Below are 20,994 nucleotides of genomic sequence, written 5' to 3'. Positions count from 1 at the left end.
AAATGATGAAAACATAGTGAAATGAAGCACCAACAACTCTCATAGATCTGAAGTAAATTCTGAATTATTTTTTTATTGCGGTGAAAAAGCAAGCAACAGACAGCAGAGTGTAAGACATTCACAAGGTACACAATTGTCAATAAACTATAGGATAAGATGAAATTTACACAATTTTCACAAAAGCTCTCACAATAATGAATCAGCACATGAAAATAAATTGATACTCCATGCTTTATCCTAAGGTATGGTGCGCCCAAACAATTAGAACATCCTTGTTTTGAAGACTATTTCCAATCTATAGGTCGCGTCCGAGTGACGTGTTGGTAAGATGCCCATCTACCACCGTGAAGGTTGCTGTCACGGTCCCGGGTTCAAATCCGGGGGAGGATATAGATAAAATATTTTCCCTAATGAACTTGAGGCGCCCACCGATAGACAACGCCTTCATTTCCAACCTATCTCATTAATGGCAGTAAATTGTAATATAGCGATATGGCCAGAGTTGGTGTTTGGTGAAATAGTATTAGAATGCAATGGTACCCTGCTCATGGGCTTTGAATCTATAGATTAAGCAACCATACCAATTCAGTAGGTTATGTTCTGAGCTGTTGTCTACAGCTGTGTAATTATTCTTTGAAACTTTGGGAATGTCTTAATGAAGGAATAGGAATCAAGAGCAAAATAAATAAGTTCTTACATCCACCACTAAAGGGTGTTCTCTATGCTAATTTTTTTGCAACCAAACTGCTCAAGCTTTATGGCGGAGTGTCTAAACATCTCAAGCAGAATATCTCCATTCTCATGTTTTTCACTAAAGATTATAATGTTTACTTTACAAGAACATGGTTTGCTGGTGAAACTCTTTCCCAAACACTTGTGATTCAGCCCCAAAAGCAATGCTGAGATTTCTGGTGTTTAAAACGATTTCAAAAATTCTCCCCCCTCCATCCCATCATTAAGATTCTCCTAAAGTTACATAATGTTCTGATAGGTAGTTAAGGTTGTAAACCACTCTGAATAGAGAACTTTAATTATGTACATGCTCTGTAGTCTTCTTTTCCACCGCAATTAAGATCAAATAAGAAAAAAATTTTAATTGTAATTTATCAATTGGTCATACTAATACATTAAATTTTTTTTTGCTCACACACAACACCATGTACACGTATATATGTTACTGCCAAAGCCTGAAGTGTGGCCAATTCGCTACAAGGTCAGCCACTTCGCAAATTGGCCAAAGTCCAAACTGCAGAAATGATTCAGACTTTGGCCGGCCATTTTGCAAAGGGGTCAGAGATTCATGACCAAAGCTTGATGTGCTAACATAAGATGGTCTGGTAGGAGCCAAAATAATTTTTTTAATCGTCAATTTGTGATACATGTCTATACATAGCACCTGTATCAGATTAGCTTCATGTGACAAGAAAAAAATAAGTGAAATTTGAGAGAAAAACTATACAAATAATTATATAAACACATAGTTTTTTCTGCCAAATTTTGGAGAAAAAAATGATTACTTTATCATGACTGTGGTTTGATGGGATGCCATACCTAACGTGGACATAATTATCGTGAAAAAATATGCTAACTTGCCAATGATCCTGAATGATGTCTTTTGTTATCAGACTCTTTCCAAGGATTATTGCCCACTTCGCGAACTAGACAATTTCAGGCTTTGGCAGTGACTAATGCATAATCTTACTAGCACCAAAAGGAAAATACAATTTTTTGATGTAAAAATAAAACTCGGCAGAAAGAGATTGAAACATCTCACAAACACATTGAAGCATTTCACTACACAAAAAGCAATACTCGTTTCAGAAATCTTTTAATTGTATATTTTATAATGTAAAGGAGAAATTAAATGTCCCATTATGAGAAGAAAAAGAATCTTTCATTTGGTTTAGAAAAAAGTAAATAAAATGAAACACCTTGTTGGATTAAAATCAAATTTAACTATTCCAATAACATATGAGGCAGCGTTTTTCAATCTTTTTCAACCCAAGCACCAGTAAAATGTCTGAAACATTTAGATGGACCACTATTTAACAGAATGAGTAGCTGTATCACCCGCATTTTAAGGAACATGCCCATATTCTTCCGGCAGACCCACTTTTATGCTGTCAATTGTCACGTTTTTTTCAACGAATCTCATTTTAATTTATCTTTATTAAAATTGTAAACTAACTTTCATAACTTATAGTAATAATGTTATTATAACTATAAATACTAATAACACATATTTGTCATTTAAATGTTTTTTCTGGGAACTACATTTCAGTTCAATGCGATTTCCAGTAGCCCCTAGAAGTATTCCCATTTCATTTACCTGCCACTAGTGACTCCAGTGATTCCATAGCAATGTTTTTGGTGGCAATAGGAAATGTCCCTCATTTTACTGAATTTCAAGATCCCAATTATCTATAATTTTCTCAATAAAACATGATAATTCGGTTTTGAAGTCAGTCGATTTCTTTTGTTTTTTTTTGTTTATGAAACACATATGTCTCAGGCTTAATTTTGATAATTCCAGAAATAGCTGCCAATTTTAATGAGAACTGCTTTTTTTGGCGATATCTTGTATTTCGGATCATTATTTTCCAAATTTTCTTGATGAAACATGGTCACCCAAAGTATGAGAGTCTAATTTTGCATTTGAATGCAAAATTATATTACTAATATCAGTTTCATAATTGAATAGTTTTTCATCAAATTACAATTAAATTATCGTGTTTGCTTGCGGGCCGCACGTGCCATCACTGCAAAACATAGGTTGAGAAACACTGCCGTATGGGATATATCAAAAATAGCATGAAAAATGGGAAGTGCTGTGTATATATTATATGAACGTCTCCATGCAGTATAAGATTATATTAACTCTATTTTGTGCTCAAAAAAGGAAAATATACAGATAAAATCAGCAGCTAAAAACTAAATATTTTTATTTTGAATGTACTTTTGTCTTTCAGAATCCTCCTCTAATTCCCTTTATGTGGGCTATTCTTTTTTATAATCTCTTTTATAATCAGTTTTTTTGAACTTCATTAATTTTTGATTTTTAAAGCTCGAGAGATACTTGTTTAATAAATGCTTTTTCCAATTCTTGCATTGTAAACAGTGATATAAAAGGTTCCACAGTATAATATAGGTCAATTATTTGAACCTGTATTTTTTCCCCCATGAAAAAAAAAACATCTATATCTTAAAAAAATCTCATTTCTTTCAGAATTTTCTTTTTCCAAAGTTTTTAAAATGTATGAAATATAAAATAACTCTGAATATCATTTATTTTTAAAATAAAAGTAAATAAATGCTTTTTATTTTTTCACCCACATTACAAGTTAGATCAGAATAATTGAAAGAGTGTAAATTTTTCACAGAATAACCACCGTTACGGTGCATTTAAATGATGCATTAAATAACTTTAGCGTATCAAAAACTTCTTGCATATATTTATTAAACAGTAAATAACTCCCTATAACTCTATATATTTAGTTATGTAATTTTCTGATGCATTATGAGAAATAGCTCATATCATTTGTTTTTTAGAATATGTGACATAGCAAATCTACTTAAATTACATGTGTCTAGTTTCACTTCTTAAAAAAAGTTTTAATTTTAAAAGCTTTAATATCTTATTCATATAGCACTGATTACTCTCTAGAATTTCATCAAGTTCTAAATAAAGTTTTTAAAAAGTGGTGGTCGTCTATCAATACAAATACTAATGAATAATAAACATATTTACTCGAAGCTAACATACATTTTACTTTTCAATAGAAGTGATGCATATTTTTTCTTAATATATTTGAGGATTGTAATGGCAGCCAGATTACAAGTTTCAATTTCAAAAAAAAAAAATATTTTTGAATAAATAAAGTTGTTTTCAAAAAGAAAAATATACAGTCAAATCTTGATAAGTCGAATATGAAGTGGCCAACATAAAACGTATTGTTAGTTTGACGTATCGGAAGTTTTAATTTCAAAGTAGTAAAAAAAACCTTTTTATAATACCAGTGCCATTTACGAATATTGTATTAGTAAAAAATGTCAAACTAATGGATACGAAGAAACTGACACGAATGAATTTTATGGAATGAGAATATTGGGGAGACAAAACACGGAAGTACATATAATGAGTTTTGATGTATACATAATATTTATATAAATTAAACTTATGAATGAAAAGAAAACAAAATTATTCTTTAAGAAATCTCAGTAATTTTTAATTGCCTCTAATTTCATTCGCGTTTGAATTTAACGAGGAAAAAAAAAGCATTCATCTTCCTTATATATAATTTGCATTTATCTTAACCTTGAACGAACAACATACTTGTTTTTTTTTTAAGATTGTTGATAAGGTAGTCAGAGAGATCCTTTACTTTTCAACAACAAATTTTTTCTAGAGAATTTCTCTCCATTTCATCAATTAATTAGTTAGTTATTTTTTCTTTCAAATCTAAAGCTTTGAAATTTTTGAAAAATCAATGCACAATTGATTTGTACTGACACATTTAAACATTGAATACACTCGCAACTAGGGTGAAAATGAAATGGCAATTTTGACAAGACCAGATGTGCAACAAAAGATTTGCAAGCACAGATGACCAAGTTCATTGTCATTAGTCAGTGTTTATAAAAAAACTGGAGTAGAAAGGGGAGGGAGAGTAAGCAATTCCTTTATTTATATACCTCACACCTCTAATTTCTTACTGGGAAGATAAATGCATCTTTTTTTCTCGTTAAATTCACCTCATATGTAAAAAACATTGACCTAAAAGGAAAGAAAACTTCAAGGAAAAATTCCAACACTAAAATAATATTGAAGGTTCTAGAGCGGAGAAAAAACTCAAACATATATGCAACTTATCAAGAATTGACTGTAGTTATTAGATTAATATATTACATGAAACTTAAATTTTTGCTTAAAGGCAGAACTTAATTTCACAATCTTATTTCTCACTTGAACACTCATTCCATCAAATATGATAGTTACCATACCCTATAGCACCTTTATTTATTTTAATATTAGCACCCTTAAAAACTCACATTTTTTTCCTCTTCTTGTCCAAAGAAAAAAGTTCTTGTGGGGATGACTTTTTTTTTCATTACAGCCTTCCATATCTATGAAAACCTAAATAATTTTCCACATGTGCATATTCAAAGATACCTGTGGGCTGCGTCAGTGACCATATGAACCTGAGCTTTCTTAACCTTTTAACTCCCACGGGACATACATGTCCTATAAAAGTTCTAAAATTGGTAGTGAAAGGATTAAATATTGTAAAATTTGCGAGCTAATTTTATCAGATTTATTTGTAACTGTATGATTGAAAAAAATAATTTCTGTAATATTTAGCCCTTCTACAGGTTTTCTATGGAGAAAATTGCTCATATCCAAATAGGATTCAATCCCTACTTCATTTATTTCGAATAAAAGGGATATTCCACTATATTTCACATTTATCCTTTCCTCCTTCATTTCTGCACCTGACAGGTGAAAATAAAAAAATTGAGGGAAAGCACATCAACTGGAAGGACTATATATTTTTCTTTGCAAGAATAGGATAGAATGGGAAACAACGATAGAATGAAATTCACAAGACACTTAAGTACGTCTAATATTGACTTATAAATTTCAGACACGAAACACACACACAAAGAAATAGCAAAAACTTAAACTAGGTAGGTTTGGTCATTTGAGTCCAGCAGATCTTCGGCAGCAACAATAATAGGCTTAGGTACAGACACTACATCAGGGAAGGTATACAATGCAGGCAGAGATCCTAAACAATATAAATTAAAGGTAAAACAACACATAAAGCAATAGAAATAAGCTCAATTTTTTTTAAACATGGAATTACATGATAACAACATAGATATGCACATACCATAACGTGCTATATATGTTATGGTAGATAAATGTGATAAATCCGGTTATTATACACAATTATGCGCCATTTTGGTAAGTTTGAAAAATTCTACCAAATTGATCATTTTTACTGGTAATTATGCATAATCCCAAGCATCGTTGGTGAACATGATAAATTGTACTAAATTCATTACACATGCCAGTTACTGTCGTGATAAGATTTATTATTTAGATGGTGGTGGTACTTGTGAGAGCCAGAGTCTGAACTGGATATAACAAACTTTAATGCAACAAATTTTTTTGAACATCTCCCAAATAACTCCTATTTGATGAATTCTGAAATCAGACCTCAATATATCAAATTTTACTATCTTATCCGATCCCGATATAATGATCTGCTGCCTTTCAAATTTCATGACAATATCCTGATATAACGAACTCCCAGTTAACTAATTCTTTGATTCAACAAATTTTCAATTGTGAAATCATGATTTTAATTGTTAAGTCAAGAAATTCATTTAATGGGAATGTGTTATATCAGGGTCTTACTATATTAATCAAATATAGTGGACTCATTTGGGATTCTTTTCATATTAATAAAATTCACCAATTAATACCTGTGATTATGCACTTCCCATACTAAGGAATTATGCATAATCACCAGTAAAAGTCATAAATTTCAAATATTCATCAAATTTAGCAGGTATGCTTGAGCATTATAAAAAAATCACAAAATGGTAAAGGGGTTTTTTTTGTATGCTCTTGCATGAGTATATTTCAAGATTTATATATCGATAAAATAAAAATGTATATGTAATATTGATATTATGCTAATAGGATAGAATGTAAATGTACACATAACTTGCTATTAAATAAATGACTCATTCTATTACGTTATATTTAAAAAAGGAAAAAAGATGTTATGTTACAGTTGTCCCTCCATATTCATGGGGATTATGTTCCAAGAATGACCATGAATACGGAAAATCTGTGAATTACCCAAACCCTTAAATTTTGTTCTTTACACATCTCATTTTTACAGCATATGTTTTGCGTGGAAAAAGTAAAAGGGAGGGATTGGGGTTCAGTGATTTAAGGCAATGCTTTCTGCCTGTTAGTGTAGTTTCTTTTACATTCCAGTTAATTTGTTAGAGTATAGTAACAAGGCTTCCTTTATCAATTTTTCTACATGTGAAAAACGTACCACAGATGTAAATATTTCATGGAAAAAATCCATTGACAATTTAAACTTACAAAGTATTTGCTATGTTGCCCTTAATGAACTTGTCTTCTAATGATCAATCGTGATCATCTTCATAACACAATGCTTCAGTTTCAGAAGGCAGTCAGCTCGATTAATCCTTCCGCTATTGATTTCTGAATTGCTATTAATCAATTCTATAATTTCTTTTATCTCTACATCAGTGAACCGTTCTCCATTAACCGTTCTCCATAACCTCCATTAAGGTTACTGTTGTTTGAAGGTGATTATTGTGAAAGGTTATACTGTGTATAAAATTTTAACATTAAAAAAATATATATATATTTTATTGGATGTCTTTCCCATACTAAACCCAGTTTTGCCAACTAGTCAAGTAATATATACAGTTTTTTTTTCTCTCTCTTTTCATATAACAAGGATGTCACGCTCTCTTCTAAATGCATATAAGATTTTCGACAGAAATTTTTTCAGCTGTCTTACCTGTAACGTACAGAGATATATGTCCTAATTAATATAGAAAATAAATCCTGAACTCTCTGTACATGGTCAGTAAGTCATGGCTACAATATTTTAGAAAAACATTCTTCAACTTTCTTTGATAAGACCTGTTGGAGAGGAATTATCGAACTAAACCATGCATAGCAAATTAGAAACACGTTTAAATAATAATAATTAAAGCCATTTCAACACATAAAGTTATAACTAATCCAAAAGTTACAACAAAAATACAGAAAATAAAAACCACAAATAATAACCAGGGATTAATGTGCATGCAAATGAAAAAAAAAGAAAAAAAAAGGAATAAATTACTTGATTTGGTTTTGATAAAATTGAAAGTCAAAAGCCTTCGAAATAAAAATAAGACCTCCGACCATGCAATAAAGCAAAGCTAAACGTGTGATTTGGATTCTAATTGCAGCCATTTAAAAAACTATGAGCATAATTCTAATAATTACATAAAAAATATTCCTATTCTTTTTAACTATCAAAAATGCCTTATGTATGCCGAATTAAATATTTAAAGCCTATTCATATACTGTGGAACCTCAATATAATGATGTTCAGCAGACCAAGAAAAAATACTGTTGTAAAAGAATTATATATTATATTGAGAGGCAAACAACACACATTATCATCATGTGCCGGCAAATTTATGCTGCTGTTGGCATCTTTTCTACATAACTGTTGTTAGTACCAGCAAAAAAGTGTGTTTGAGTGTTTATTTGCCACAAAAAATTCTAATTGATTAGTTGATGAACAAAATTCAGCTAGATATGCATCACATTTGTAAAGAAGTTCACAATATGCTTTGGTGTATCACAAAAAAAGTAGCGATCAATCACACTTTCAGTGATCGGGTGGTACCAAAACCAATATCATTAGATGTTCTTGGAAGAACTAAAATATGCGATGAGTAAAAAATATATATTAAAAGATAGTTCGAACAAAATATTAAAAAAATATATCATTGTAATAGGCCTCAAAATCCCCTAAAAAAATATCATTATAGAGGGGTTTATCGTCATACAGGAATGTCATTGAATCGAGGGGAGTTTAACATTAGACAATGGGCGATTCCAAACAAGATTTGGAAAAATATCGCTGCAAAGGGATTTATTGTTGTATTAAGTATCGTTGTAACAAGGTTTCACTGTAATACTAAAAACATATTTGACATCTGAAATTTAATATTCAACCAATCAATTTATCTTTTGATATACTATGCACAATTTTCATACCTGGCTCAAATTTAAAGTCTTAACAGCTGCCAACAAAATAGTTTCATTCTACTTAAACTAAAAATTGGCACAAAAAATTAAATCAAAAAATGCTTATCTTACCTTTCATTATGTTTAAATAAAATTAATAACATTTATTAACGAAATAGGGCAATGTAGTAATACATCAAATAATATATAACTGAAAACTAAAGTTATTCTAATATATTCATTCTAAGAATAATAATTTCTTAAAAGTGTGGCATAGCCCTAGATCAGGGGTCAGCAACCTTTTTTAGATGCGGGTCAAAATCAACCAAAATGTGTGTATTAAGAAGACATTTCGGGTATATACTTTATACACCCGAGTATAATTATAATTTATTTTCGGAACTCAAGTGGGTCACTCGAAATTATGAAATGGGTCCCTCAGTGACCCACAGGGTGATAGGATGATCTAGGGCAGGCCTCAGCAACCTAAGACTAGAAAATAGGTTTTTATGCGACATGCCAACTTTAATATTTGATCTAACACATGGGACATCCAAAGGTAAAAATAGTGATATATGTCAAGAACACATTCACACAATGTTCACAGAAACAGATAAAGCTAAGATTGTATTTTAGTATGCATGTCATTATGCATATTTTTCATACATTCAAGAAAAATTGAATCACTGACCATGAGTTATGAGACTGCACTTCATTCTATCTCTCTCTATATGTAGAGCTGCCAGGAAAAAGCACAAACCGCCAAAAACAAGGACAATGATCGGCACATACAGTGAATATTGAAGACACAGGTATTCAGTAATGTTCGATGTACTATACAATGCAATGGTATCAGAAACCTTCACAAAGAGAGAGGGAGCAGAAATTAAATGAAAATTCTGTGGTGTTTGGTCAAAACATAACTCCAAAATCACATTTTTTGAGATACAAGCATTTTCATTGTAATTTAAAAATCAAACATAAAGCATACACACAAATACAAATGAAAATAACATACATCAGCATGTTGTTTAGCCGTACGTACGTATTTGTGCATTTATCTCACTTCTAATTAGTTATAATTAACAAGACTTACTTTCAGATCAAAAAGCCACTTTTTGGAGATACCATGTTCTGACCAAACACCACAGAATTTATGAATGATCATTTTCATTATGAAAGGAATGTCAGATCAAACATTTTTGTTTGAAATGAAAATTCTGGGTAGAATAAGAATTCATTCAATAACAAAAAATAACCCTTCTGATCTGTTTCTTTGCAGACATAGTTCACAATCATGAAGAAAATTGTCATTATAATGGGCTTCTAATTAAACTGAAGAGCCAAAAAAAACTGGTACAGGCATGCGTATGCAAAAAATAAAGAGATATGGAACCAATCAGAAAAACGGCGCTGCGGTCGGCAACGCCTATATAACACAACAAATGTCTGGCATAGTTGTTAGATCGGTTACTGCTGCTACAATGGCAGGTTATCGAGATTTAAGTGAGTTTGAACGTGGTGTTATAGTCGGCGCACGAGAGATGGGACATAGCATCTCCGAGGTAGCAATGAAATTTGGATTTTCACGTACGACCATTTCACGAGTGTACCGTGAATATTGGGAATCCGGTAAAAAATTAAATCTACGACATCGCTGCGGCCGGAAAAAGATCATGGAAGAACGGGACCAACGACGACTGACTCATTAAACGTGACAAATGTGCAACCCTTCCGCAAATTTCTGCAAATTTCAATGCTGGGCCATCAACAAGTGTCAACGCGCGAACCATTCAATGAAACATCATCGATATGGGCTTTCGGAGCTGAAGGCCCACTTGTGTACCCTTGATGACTGCAAGACACAAAGCTTTATGCCTCGCCTGGCCCGACAACACCAACATTGGACTGTTTAGGACTGGAAACACGTTGCCTGGTCTGACGAGTCACGGTTCCAATTGCTTCGAGCTGATAGACGTGTACGGGTATGGAGACAACATCATGAATCCATGGACCCTACATGTCAACAGGGGACTGTTCAAGCTGGTGGAGGCTCTGTGATGGTATGGGGCGTGTGCAGTTGGCATGATATGGGACCCCTGATTCTTCTAGATACGACTCTGACAGGTGACAGGTACGTAAGCATCCTGTCTGATCACCTGCACCCATTCATGTCCATTGTGCATTCCGATGGACTTGGACAATTTCAGCAGGACAATGCGACACCCCACACGTCCAGAATTGCTACAACGTGGCTCCAGGAACACTCTTCTGACTTTAGACACTTCCGCTGGCCACCTAAATCCCCAGACATGAACATTATTAAACATATCTGGGATGCCTTGCAACGTGCTGTTCAGAAGAGATCTCCACCCCCTCTTATTCCTACAGATTTATGGACAGCCCTGCAGGATTCATGGTGTCAATTACCTCCAGCACTACTTCAGACATTAGGCGAGTCTATGCCACGTCGTGTTGCGGCACTTCTGCGTGCTCGCGGGGGCCCTACACGATATTAGGCAAATACAAATACAAATACAAATACGACGCCACAACAGGCAAATTGCCCAACGAGGTGGCTGACTTAAGAACATCATGGATCCCCGAGCCATTTTTTGGAGGCCCTACCTACTAACGAACCCCCAACGAATCGGTACATGCGGGAATGTGCGTGTAGTGCAACCTGACGTAAAGTTTGTTTCTGTGTAATGCTTGTTATGTGTCGTGCTGTCATCTGCCCCCAGTTTTTCTAACTATGAGTGAAGTGTTATGGTTAAATGATTTACCGTTGTAGGACTGTTGCTCTCTGTGGCGAGACTTTTTAATGGGGAGATCGGCTCGCATTTGCGCCTTGAAGTTGGGAACCACAGAAAACCAACTTCAGCCGACCACCACTGTGGGGTTCGAACCCGGATCCTCGCATCACGAGTCCGGCACTATAACCACTCGACCACCACAGCGGCAGGTTGACCAGTTTTTTTGGCTCTTCAGTGTATAAGCAAATGCCAATGTTTTGGCTCTATTACATTTGAAATTGTTGACAATAGCTGTTTTATCTGCATTGAAACGTATTTTAGAATGTGAATGAACAGAACTCCATTCTTGAAATTGATTTTTGATGATTCTCTTAGATGTTTTTGCACAGAATTTCATATCAAAAAAATTTAACACTAGAACTACCAGAATTTCCAGACCCCCTACAACTATCGGAGCGGTCTTTTTGAGCACTGTTGCAAAAATGTGTGATGAACTACAATTTCTTAGTGCATATTATATGTTGCTATTAAGATTATAGACAATGAAATATTTCGTTCATACAATGAATAATTTTTATGCATTTTTTGACACAACTCAAAACCCAAATCTTGGAGGGCAGCAGTATCGATTCTATTTTTGAAAATACCCTCCTTTAAAAATAAAACATAAAACTAAATCTAGAACTAGCAGATCCTGGAAAAGTTTAAAAGCATGTTTTGGAATTACATATTACAAAGTTATGAATCATAGTAAAAAAATATCTTTAGTGTATTAGCAATAATAGAGAACACAATCTACTATTAGGAATAATTCTTGACTTTATGAAAATTTTTTGATATTCAACACAATACATGTATGCATACATTGACAGTATACTACTTACCATGCCACATATGTAAGGACTAGTAGCATCTCCCAAAGCATGAGATGTTAAAATTTGAACAGCTTCTGCTATGGAACGTCTTGTGGGAATGATTACATACTGTCAGTAAAAATAAATTTTATCAGAATACTGAGAATCACCATGCACTCATACTTATAAACAATTCTTTCAATGGAGAATCAGTATGAATAAGATTAATTTTTTTTCAATGAGGACATGAACACATACAACTTTATTATCAAAAACCTCCACTTCACTGACTGTAACATAGTAACTTAACTATGCCCGCAGGCACTAGGTTAGGGGAGCACTGCTTTATCATCCAAATTTGTTGCTGAAAGTTCATCAGAGTGCAACAGGGCTGAATTATTTCAATATTAATCGAATATTAAATTTGTTCAACCAAGTATGCTTTTCTTGCATTACCAAATGTAAAATATGCTATAAAAAGTTTTATTAAATTCTGATTCAAAAAAAAAGTTTATACTTGAATTTAAAAATGCAATAGATATCTAATAGTTTACTGTTAATGAAATTAATATTCAAATGAGACATGCTATGCTTATTCAAACTAGTTTGCATTGTGAAGCTCTTAGTTTGAAACTTTCATGCATCTCAAATGAAAATGCACAAACATTCAAAAATAAAATTTAAGTAAGAAAATTAAAATTGAAGAAAATATCTCACCAACAACATATCAGCGACGATAGTCCAGTTAACACACAAGCATATTTCACCCAAAAATATTAGAATCTGTTACAATAAAAAAATAAATATATATTAACAATATTGAAACAAGGATTCTATCCATAAATGGACGTACACAAAAAATTTTTTAACAAATCGCAAGCGAGGGACTTAGTCCAACCTCATCTGACTAAAATTTAAAACTCGTTTTTCAGCTGCAGAAAATTGACAAGTGGGGAATTCTTTGCCACATTTTGAAAATGAGAGAAAGAAATGTTTGAATTTGATCTTTTTTTCCCTTCCCTTAGTCAAATTTACATTGGTGAAAAAATATATATGTATGGTGTATAATGGACGAAGCTACAGTAGCTATTTATCTTCTGGGTTTATATCATTATATATATTTGCTGATCAGAGGGGGGAGGAAAGCAAAAACAACAGCAATACTGCACCTAGAAGAAACGATAAAAAACTTCTACCATTACAGCTGAAATTCAGCCGCATAAAAAATGTCAATATAAAATTCTGTATCACTAATAATGTAGTATAATATAATTAACCAATTGTGTTCAACTACAGTGAAATCTCAATATAAATATACTCTACAGGCCAAGAAAAAAGTTGCTGTAGAGCAAGGGTTCTAAACCTTTTGAAGCGTGCAGGCCACTTCATTGGCTTGAAAACATGTTGTGGGGCACATAAGTGATCTGTGAATGTGCTGCGGGCCACTTAAATGATCTGAAACAGTGCCCCAGATTAGAACATCTGTAAATGTGCCGCGGATCACTTGAGTCATCTGGGAATGTGCCATATGCCATTTAAATGGCCTGGAAATGTGTTGCAGGCCACTAAAATTATCTGTAAATGTGCTGCCATTCACTTAAGGAGAATCTAGTTTTGTGCTACTTAGTTTATTTTCACAAAATTAAGTTTGAGGTCGCTGACCATATCAGATGGGGGCCACATTCGGACCACGGGTTGAGCATGTATGTTGTAGAAGGGATTATCATTATATTCAAGAGGCAGCAGTTTAACATAAGAATACAGGTGTTTCCAAACAAGACTTGAAAAAATATTGCTGCAAAGGGATTTGTTGTTATATTAAGTATCATTGTAGTGAGGTTTCACTGCATATGATACTTTTCTCCTTTCAGAATAACAACACATCTTAATTCTAAAATGTTATCATCTTTTAAGGAAGCATATATATAACTTTATTTTCTCCTTCTTGAATTTAAATGAAAGAACCTTTGAAAAAGTTAAAAAATTACTTCTATGTCATTTACAACTACATGGATCACTCTGAAAGTTTTGCAACTTGAGAAAACTAATAGATCAAGATGGATAATTTTTATTTTGGCATGAACTTCAGCTTTTTATGATAAACAGCATAAAGTAGGCTTGCATACAATTTTCAGTGGGTGCAAAGTAGCGGGGATAAGAAGAAATGAAATACACCTCAGCAGAGGCATTGAAGTGTTTTAGGCATGTGGGTGCTCGACTTGATCTCTATGTATGAGATTTTGATTTCTGAATCAACTCTGGGGGTTACTCTCTCTCTCTCTCAGACCAATACTATAAAAAATTGAGTGTTCGAACACCCACTACACCCCTGGCTCTGACCCCACCATATCTTAGTTCATCACTGCTGAAATAATAGGCTTTTAAGAAGGCAAGATATCTTTTCAATGCCAAAAACACCATGCATAAAGTTTGTTGGCGAGATATCTCAGAAGTATTGCAGAGACAAAAAGCACAATCAAATATTTTATACATAAACATCACCCAAAAAAATCTGACATTTAAATTTCATTCATGAAATTTAAATGTCAGCAGTTCTATTTATCTACAGGCATATTAATGCCTGTAGATAAATAAATGCTGTGCAAAATAAATACTTGCCCACGAGACAGTAATGTTTTCATCAGCAATGACAAGGCCAACAAATGCAAAAGGAACACAAAGCAAAACCCCAATAGCACAAATGAGAGGGTCAGCCCGAGGATTCTTTCGCCTCCAGTGCCTAGATGAATATGAGCCAATCAGCACGCCAACAATTCCGGCAATGCAGGTGATGATTCCAAAAGCAAAGGTAGCACTGAAATAAAATTAATAAACGATCAATCCCCAAAGAATCAAATAAAAAATATTGACCTATTAAATATCAAAAAACACTGGCATAATAGCACGATTCAGAAAATAACATACTCTACATTATTTCCATTTAGCTTCGTAATAATATCCATATATTTTGGCGCCCACCAGGCTAATGCACCAGTAGCAAAAGTGACGCATGTAAAACCAAGAGTGGACCACACATAGGAACGTCTACGAAATGAGAAACCAATTTGAGAAGCACAAACATACAAGCATACATCACGGCACAACAAAAAATGCTTTCAAAAATATAAACCTAATATTTCAATGGTATTTTAAGGAGACTTCATAACACTCACGTTCTGTGTAAGTCAATCAGATCATTGCACAAGGATGTTGCTCTTAAACCAGCTCCTCCTTCAGCTTCTCCTCGAGGAGGATCCCTCAAAAATATGATTAAGAGAAATACACACACGATACCAATAGCTGGAGTTATCTATTAATAAGAATGATAGCATATATATGCATCATTTACTGTAGTCCTGGAGGATAAGCAACAACATATGCAGTTCTGAAAGATTATTTCTAGCCTCTACAGCTTACTATTAGGTCAGAAGTTTTATTTTTTTCTAAGTGGCAATTGGTTATGAAAAATATATTTTCTTTTCATTGAATGCATTGTTTTGATTCCTTGAAGCCAAATCATACAGTGAAAACTTTCAAATAAAAGTAAATCAAAACCTTATACAAGCATCCTTTTTAGTACATCAACTAAAAATGATAAGGTTGTATATTCTATGTTGTTGTATTGTTGCTTGTATAAGGTTTTGATTTACTTAGTTACATATTTTAATTTATATAACACATTTTCCTGAGAATAACCCACAGTTGTGAATTTTGCTATTTTTAGGAAAAATATATAGTCTGGAGCCCCCATGTGAAAATTTCATTCATCAATAAAAAAATCTTAAAGAATGGGAAAAAGTTAGCCTTGTATTTAATTTCATATCAAATATTTTGATTTTTCTGTTCCAATCGCCATATATTAATCTGAAAAAATTATAATATATATTTTACAAATCAATTAAAAAAATATTTATTCCTATTCTAACCACTCAGAAAAAAAGTTGACAGATATATATAAAAGCAAATCTGCATTAACAAATTTCAATGGTTTTTTTTTAATACATTGTAGTGACCGGTTTTTCAAGGAAATGCTCACTCATCATTCCTTATATGTATGAGTATGAAAACATGTGTTAACTCTTCAACAGTAAACAATATGTTAATATGACCACTGATTATATGCAGGAAAGTAAGGTATGTTTGTAGCACAAACTTTGTCATTATATCAATTCACACAAGAATTTCGAAAAATTCTTTTAGAGTACAGGTTCTTAACATTCTGTGCTCCATGAACTCATTGTGCCAGTAAAATGAAGGTCAGGGACTACCCTTTGCCGAAAAAGATGAAAGCCAACCCCCTACACAGAATAATATTTAACACATAGTAGTTTAAAACTGTTTTCTCATCCAAGTTCACGTATCCCCCTAGAACCTCTCAAAGGACTCCTATTTAAGAATGAATACTTTAGAGCAGTTTCCCAAACTTTTTGTTCCATTGTCCCTTCTTCAAATTTTTTTTTTCTCTCATCGCCCCCATAGTAACTCAAGTAAACCATAAAATCCTATGTAAAATCTGTAGGTTCTACCGCCCCTTGGACCATTCCATCGCCCACCAGGAGCAATATTGCCTACTTTGGGAAAAACTGCTTTAGAGCATTGTTCCCCCCCCCCAGGGGTGATGGAATGGTCTAAGTGGGCGGTAGAAGCCTTGGGTGCAGTACAGGATCCAATGGGTTGGCTTGAGTTTGGGGAGGGGGCAAGAAAAGAAAAACTTTTTTTGAACGGGCAATAGAACAAAAAAGTTTTAGGAACTAATTTTTAGAGCAGTAGTTTTCAACTTTTTTGACTCACTGAGACCCTTTTAGTATCAAATTTCTATGGTGGAGCCTCATATGTCTCTCGTTTTATTTATTTTTCAAATTTACTGACTAATTTTATTTTTCGAAGCAGCTTTGCAAGCATAGTTCGAGAATAGCCGCTTTAGAGCATACTGTAGCATATATTCAAAATACCACTCGTGTTTCTTGTGAAGACTACAATTACACAGAACAGAAAAATTACAAATAAAGATTGGGTGAAGTGCAAACATACCCTCAGGCTCCACTGCCATGATCCTAACCCTTCAGCAACTTTTTTACCAACAATATAACCTAAGCCACTGGTTGACAATAAAGAAAAACAAAACAATCATCCATATGCATTCCTGAGCAAGAACAAAATTACTTTATAACCCGAAAAAAATCTTATATCTGAGAAACATACATCAGAGAACATATAAAAGATAAAATTCACAGCAAAGCGAGGAAAACTGTGTGCACAAATCAATGATCAGTGAGTGAAGTTATAGCTTAAAAATGTCAGTACAATAAGATGCAACATTGTCAGACCCGATTGCTTCAAATATGGATTTTATGTACAAAGTTATTGGTGGAGAAATTACATGTGTGTCTGTATGACTTCTGCTTGGACTTGTACCCACGTAACTTGTTGAGTATTGTGGATGAGATGACAAGTCATTTTCATTTATTAGATCTTAATTTCATACACAATACCTACATATCATCTCCCAAGAGGCAAGCAGTTGCCAATACTGAGGGTTTAAATTATAAGAACTCATAATACAGAACAAATAATACAGAAGATGCTGAGACACTATAAAATTCTGTCGAACAACTCAGTTCACTGTGCAATATCAATAAGTTAAACTTAAATATTCCCAAGTGCAAATGTTTGTTTTTCAGTAAGAAACAGTCCTATGCTGTATAATTACAATATTGATGGCTAAACGCTCAAGAGAGTAGAGTACAAGGACCTATTTGTCCCTTTTCATAGGACTTTTAATTTCAACAAGCGTATTAATATGACATTGTTTCAAAAAACATCAAGAAATATTGGCTTCGTAATTCCCAACAGCGAATTCTTTTAAAATGCAGAAACCTTTCTTCTTCTTTGTAATTCATGTCAGATCAGTTCTAGAATATTGTTCCATAACCTGGAATCCATATTACTCGTTCAATAACATTAGGATTGAACGCACACCAAATAAGCTTTATCATTTTGTGTATGTGGAACTACTGGAATGTGTTTATATATATATTTCAAGAAATTTCACATTTTTAACATTTGAATTACTACCGAAATACTAAGATCTGCTTTTAACTATGAATCACTCAAACTCCCCCATCAGAATGCATTGATCACCTTTTTTTGTGAAAATTCTGCACTTTGACTTGGATGTACAGACATTTTAAAGCAACTCAGTTTTCACTGTAATAGCATCGATCTTCGTAACAGCTCTTTTTGGGAAATTCTCCTCTTTTTCGCTTCCTTAGGTGGGAAAGTTATCATATGTTTTTTTTCTTCCTCCTTGCATGTATGTACATATTTCTTGTATTATATTTATTTTTGGAACTTTATTATTTGTATTATTCTTTGCCTTTCTGTATTGCAATGTGCTGTTTATGATGGTCCCCCCCCCCCCCCACTCCACTGTAATTGGGCATATCCCCTGTTGTGTGAGTATATTAATAAATCAATAAATATGTAAATAAATTAAACTGTTACATATACATTTGATGAAAAAAATATATAAAAAATAAAAACACCAAATAATCACAATATAAATTTGAGTTGGATTAGGAGACCAAGGAAAAAAAATAAACCATCATGAAACGAAATTAAAAATCAAAAATGCATATATGATATGCCCATTATATTGAAAAAAGTATACATGGCTGGCTACTTATATTAGATATTAAAACACAGATTAGTGGGTGAAATGTCTCTCACTAGACATTTATAAAAGTCAGACTGAAGGAGCATTCAGAATTACACAATAGCATAAATACGCTTTATTCCAACATTAGTACAATAGCTACGGAGAAACACAACCGACCGCCATGGCCACTAGAACTCGAATCCCACAGCAATCGAACGGCGCGCGCTCATTGAAGCTCGCGCTGTGCGCTGTTGCCAAGTCATACATATAAATATAACATATATATATAACACCTTCCCTTCTAAAAGAAAGTCTGCTCTACAATGCACGAGTTTAGTAACGCAACTCACTACACACCTAGTCTTTCAGGTGGTCGCCTGCGACGTTGCGATCGCCTCAGATGAGGAGGTGATGAATCAACAGCATGAGGATTCCTTGCCTTCGTTGGTTCATTTCTGATGGACTCGGTATTCTCCGTCTGATCGGGCCCCTCTGATTTATTGGGCTGCTGGGATACCTCGGAACCAGCTGAACGCGAAGGTGACACCGAACGCCGTTGACGCAATTGGTCCCGATGCCGAACCACGTGACCCGAAGGAGTACTCACTTCCGACATGACCCTACCCCTTGAAGCGGAGACCGTTCCTGGTATCCACCTTGGGCCACTTGCGTAGTTTCTGCACCATACCTTATCCTGGTGCAAACTTGGGTTTGAGATTGGGATCCTTCAACAGATGTTGACCCGGTTTCAACAGGTCCAACCTGCTTCTCATGACTCTGTTGAACATCGCCGTACCAGGAGCTTGACCAGTTGATGAGGCAGGTGTCCTTCGATAGTGAAACAGAAATCTGTCAAGCCTTTCTTGGAAGGAGCCGCCCTTAATTTTCCTCAACGCATTCTTCATGGAGCGCACCGCTCTTTCAGCCAACCCATTTGACTGCGGGTGATACGACGCAGCTCGGACGTGGATGACTCCGTTCCTACGAAGGAAATCCGAGAACTCCTGACTAGTGAACGATGTTGCGTTATCACTGACGATTGTCCTGGGCAGTCCGAATCTCGCGAAGAGGGATCGTAATGCAGCGACCGTAGCAGCTGACGATGTCGAAGACACCGGAATTGCTTCCAACCACTTAGTGGCAGCATCCACTACTAACAAAACGATGTGGTTATCAAACGGGCCTGCATGGTCGATATGAATTCTGCTCCAAGGCTCCGTTGTGGAAGGCCATGGTGCCAAGTTTGATGGAGCAACGGAAGCTTCGACTTGACAATCGATGCACGAACGCACCAAGTCCTCAATGTCCTGATCAATATTCGGCCACCACACAGACTGTCTAGCCAAGGCTTTGAGAGCACCCATACCTTGGTGACCCCCATGAAGCTCCGACAGCACGTACTTCCTGTACTTTGGTGGCACATATATTCTATTCGCACGAATAATAATACAGTTTTCCACTGACAAGTCAGTTCGGCAGAGCCAGAAAGGACGAATTTCTGCCGTTACACGCCTGGGCCAGCCTTGTGCTATGTATCTCTTCACTTTCAACAGAACAGGATCAGCATCTAACTCCTTTTGGAAATGAAATCTGGTCACCGCGCCATCATCCATAGATTCCAGCAATAATATTACATCAGCAGGCTTTGGAGAATCAGCCGCAGTTGTCGGCACAGGTAGCCTACTGAAAGCATCAGCATTAGCATGAGAAGATCCTTTCCGATACACAATGCTGTACGAGTACCCTGATAGTACAAGCGCCCATCGCTGAATGCGAGAAGCAGCCATTGGAGCCACTGGTTTAGTCTCAGAAAACAGGCTCACTAGGGGCTGATGATCGGTTACCAAAGTGAATGTTCTTCCAAGAAGATATTTCCGATACCGTGTAACCCCGAAGACCAACGACAAGGCTTCTCTTTCGATT

The 20,994-nt window shown here is 34.5% G+C and overlaps 1 protein-coding gene across 3 annotated transcripts in view; it reads right to left on the bottom strand.

Moving 5' to 3' along the window:
• The window catches only part of LOC149068968 (protein spinster homolog 3-like), a 32,711-nt gene that overhangs the window by 2,190 nt on the left and 9,527 nt on the right, over positions 1 to 20,994 (bottom strand). The window contains exons 4-11 of one of the 3 annotated variants that reach the window (XR_016195151.1): positions 17,445 to 17,511; positions 15,587 to 15,723; positions 15,339 to 15,458; positions 15,033 to 15,228; positions 13,131 to 13,196; positions 12,444 to 12,542; positions 9,495 to 9,663; positions 7,575 to 7,699 (exon numbers count right to left, since the gene is read on the bottom strand). Coding sequence is in view for 2 of the 3 variants with exons in the window: in XM_089251332.1 (XP_089107458.1) it covers positions 5,677 to 5,786; positions 9,495 to 9,663; positions 12,444 to 12,542; positions 13,131 to 13,196; positions 15,033 to 15,228; positions 15,339 to 15,458; positions 15,587 to 15,723; positions 17,445 to 17,511 (964 nt within the window). In the remaining variant the exon portion in view is untranslated. Of the gene's footprint in view, positions 1 to 2,492; positions 5,787 to 7,574; positions 7,700 to 9,494; positions 9,664 to 12,443; positions 12,543 to 13,130; positions 13,197 to 15,032; positions 15,229 to 15,338; positions 15,459 to 15,586; positions 15,724 to 17,444; positions 17,512 to 20,994 lie in introns of those variants that run through there. The other 2 variants (XM_089251332.1, XM_089251331.1) reach the window with 2 other exon arrangements.

The sequence above is a fragment of the Pholcus phalangioides genome, unplaced genomic scaffold (assembly GCF_987345545.1).
Source record: "Pholcus phalangioides strain wild (caught in Gottingen) unplaced genomic scaffold, Ppha-v1.0 ptg000024l_1, whole genome shotgun sequence".
Lineage (NCBI taxonomy): Eukaryota > Metazoa > Arthropoda > Arachnida > Araneae > Pholcidae > Pholcus > Pholcus phalangioides.
The sequence above is the reverse complement of the archived record's forward strand: the minus strand, read 5'-3'. Positions and strand labels throughout refer to the sequence as shown.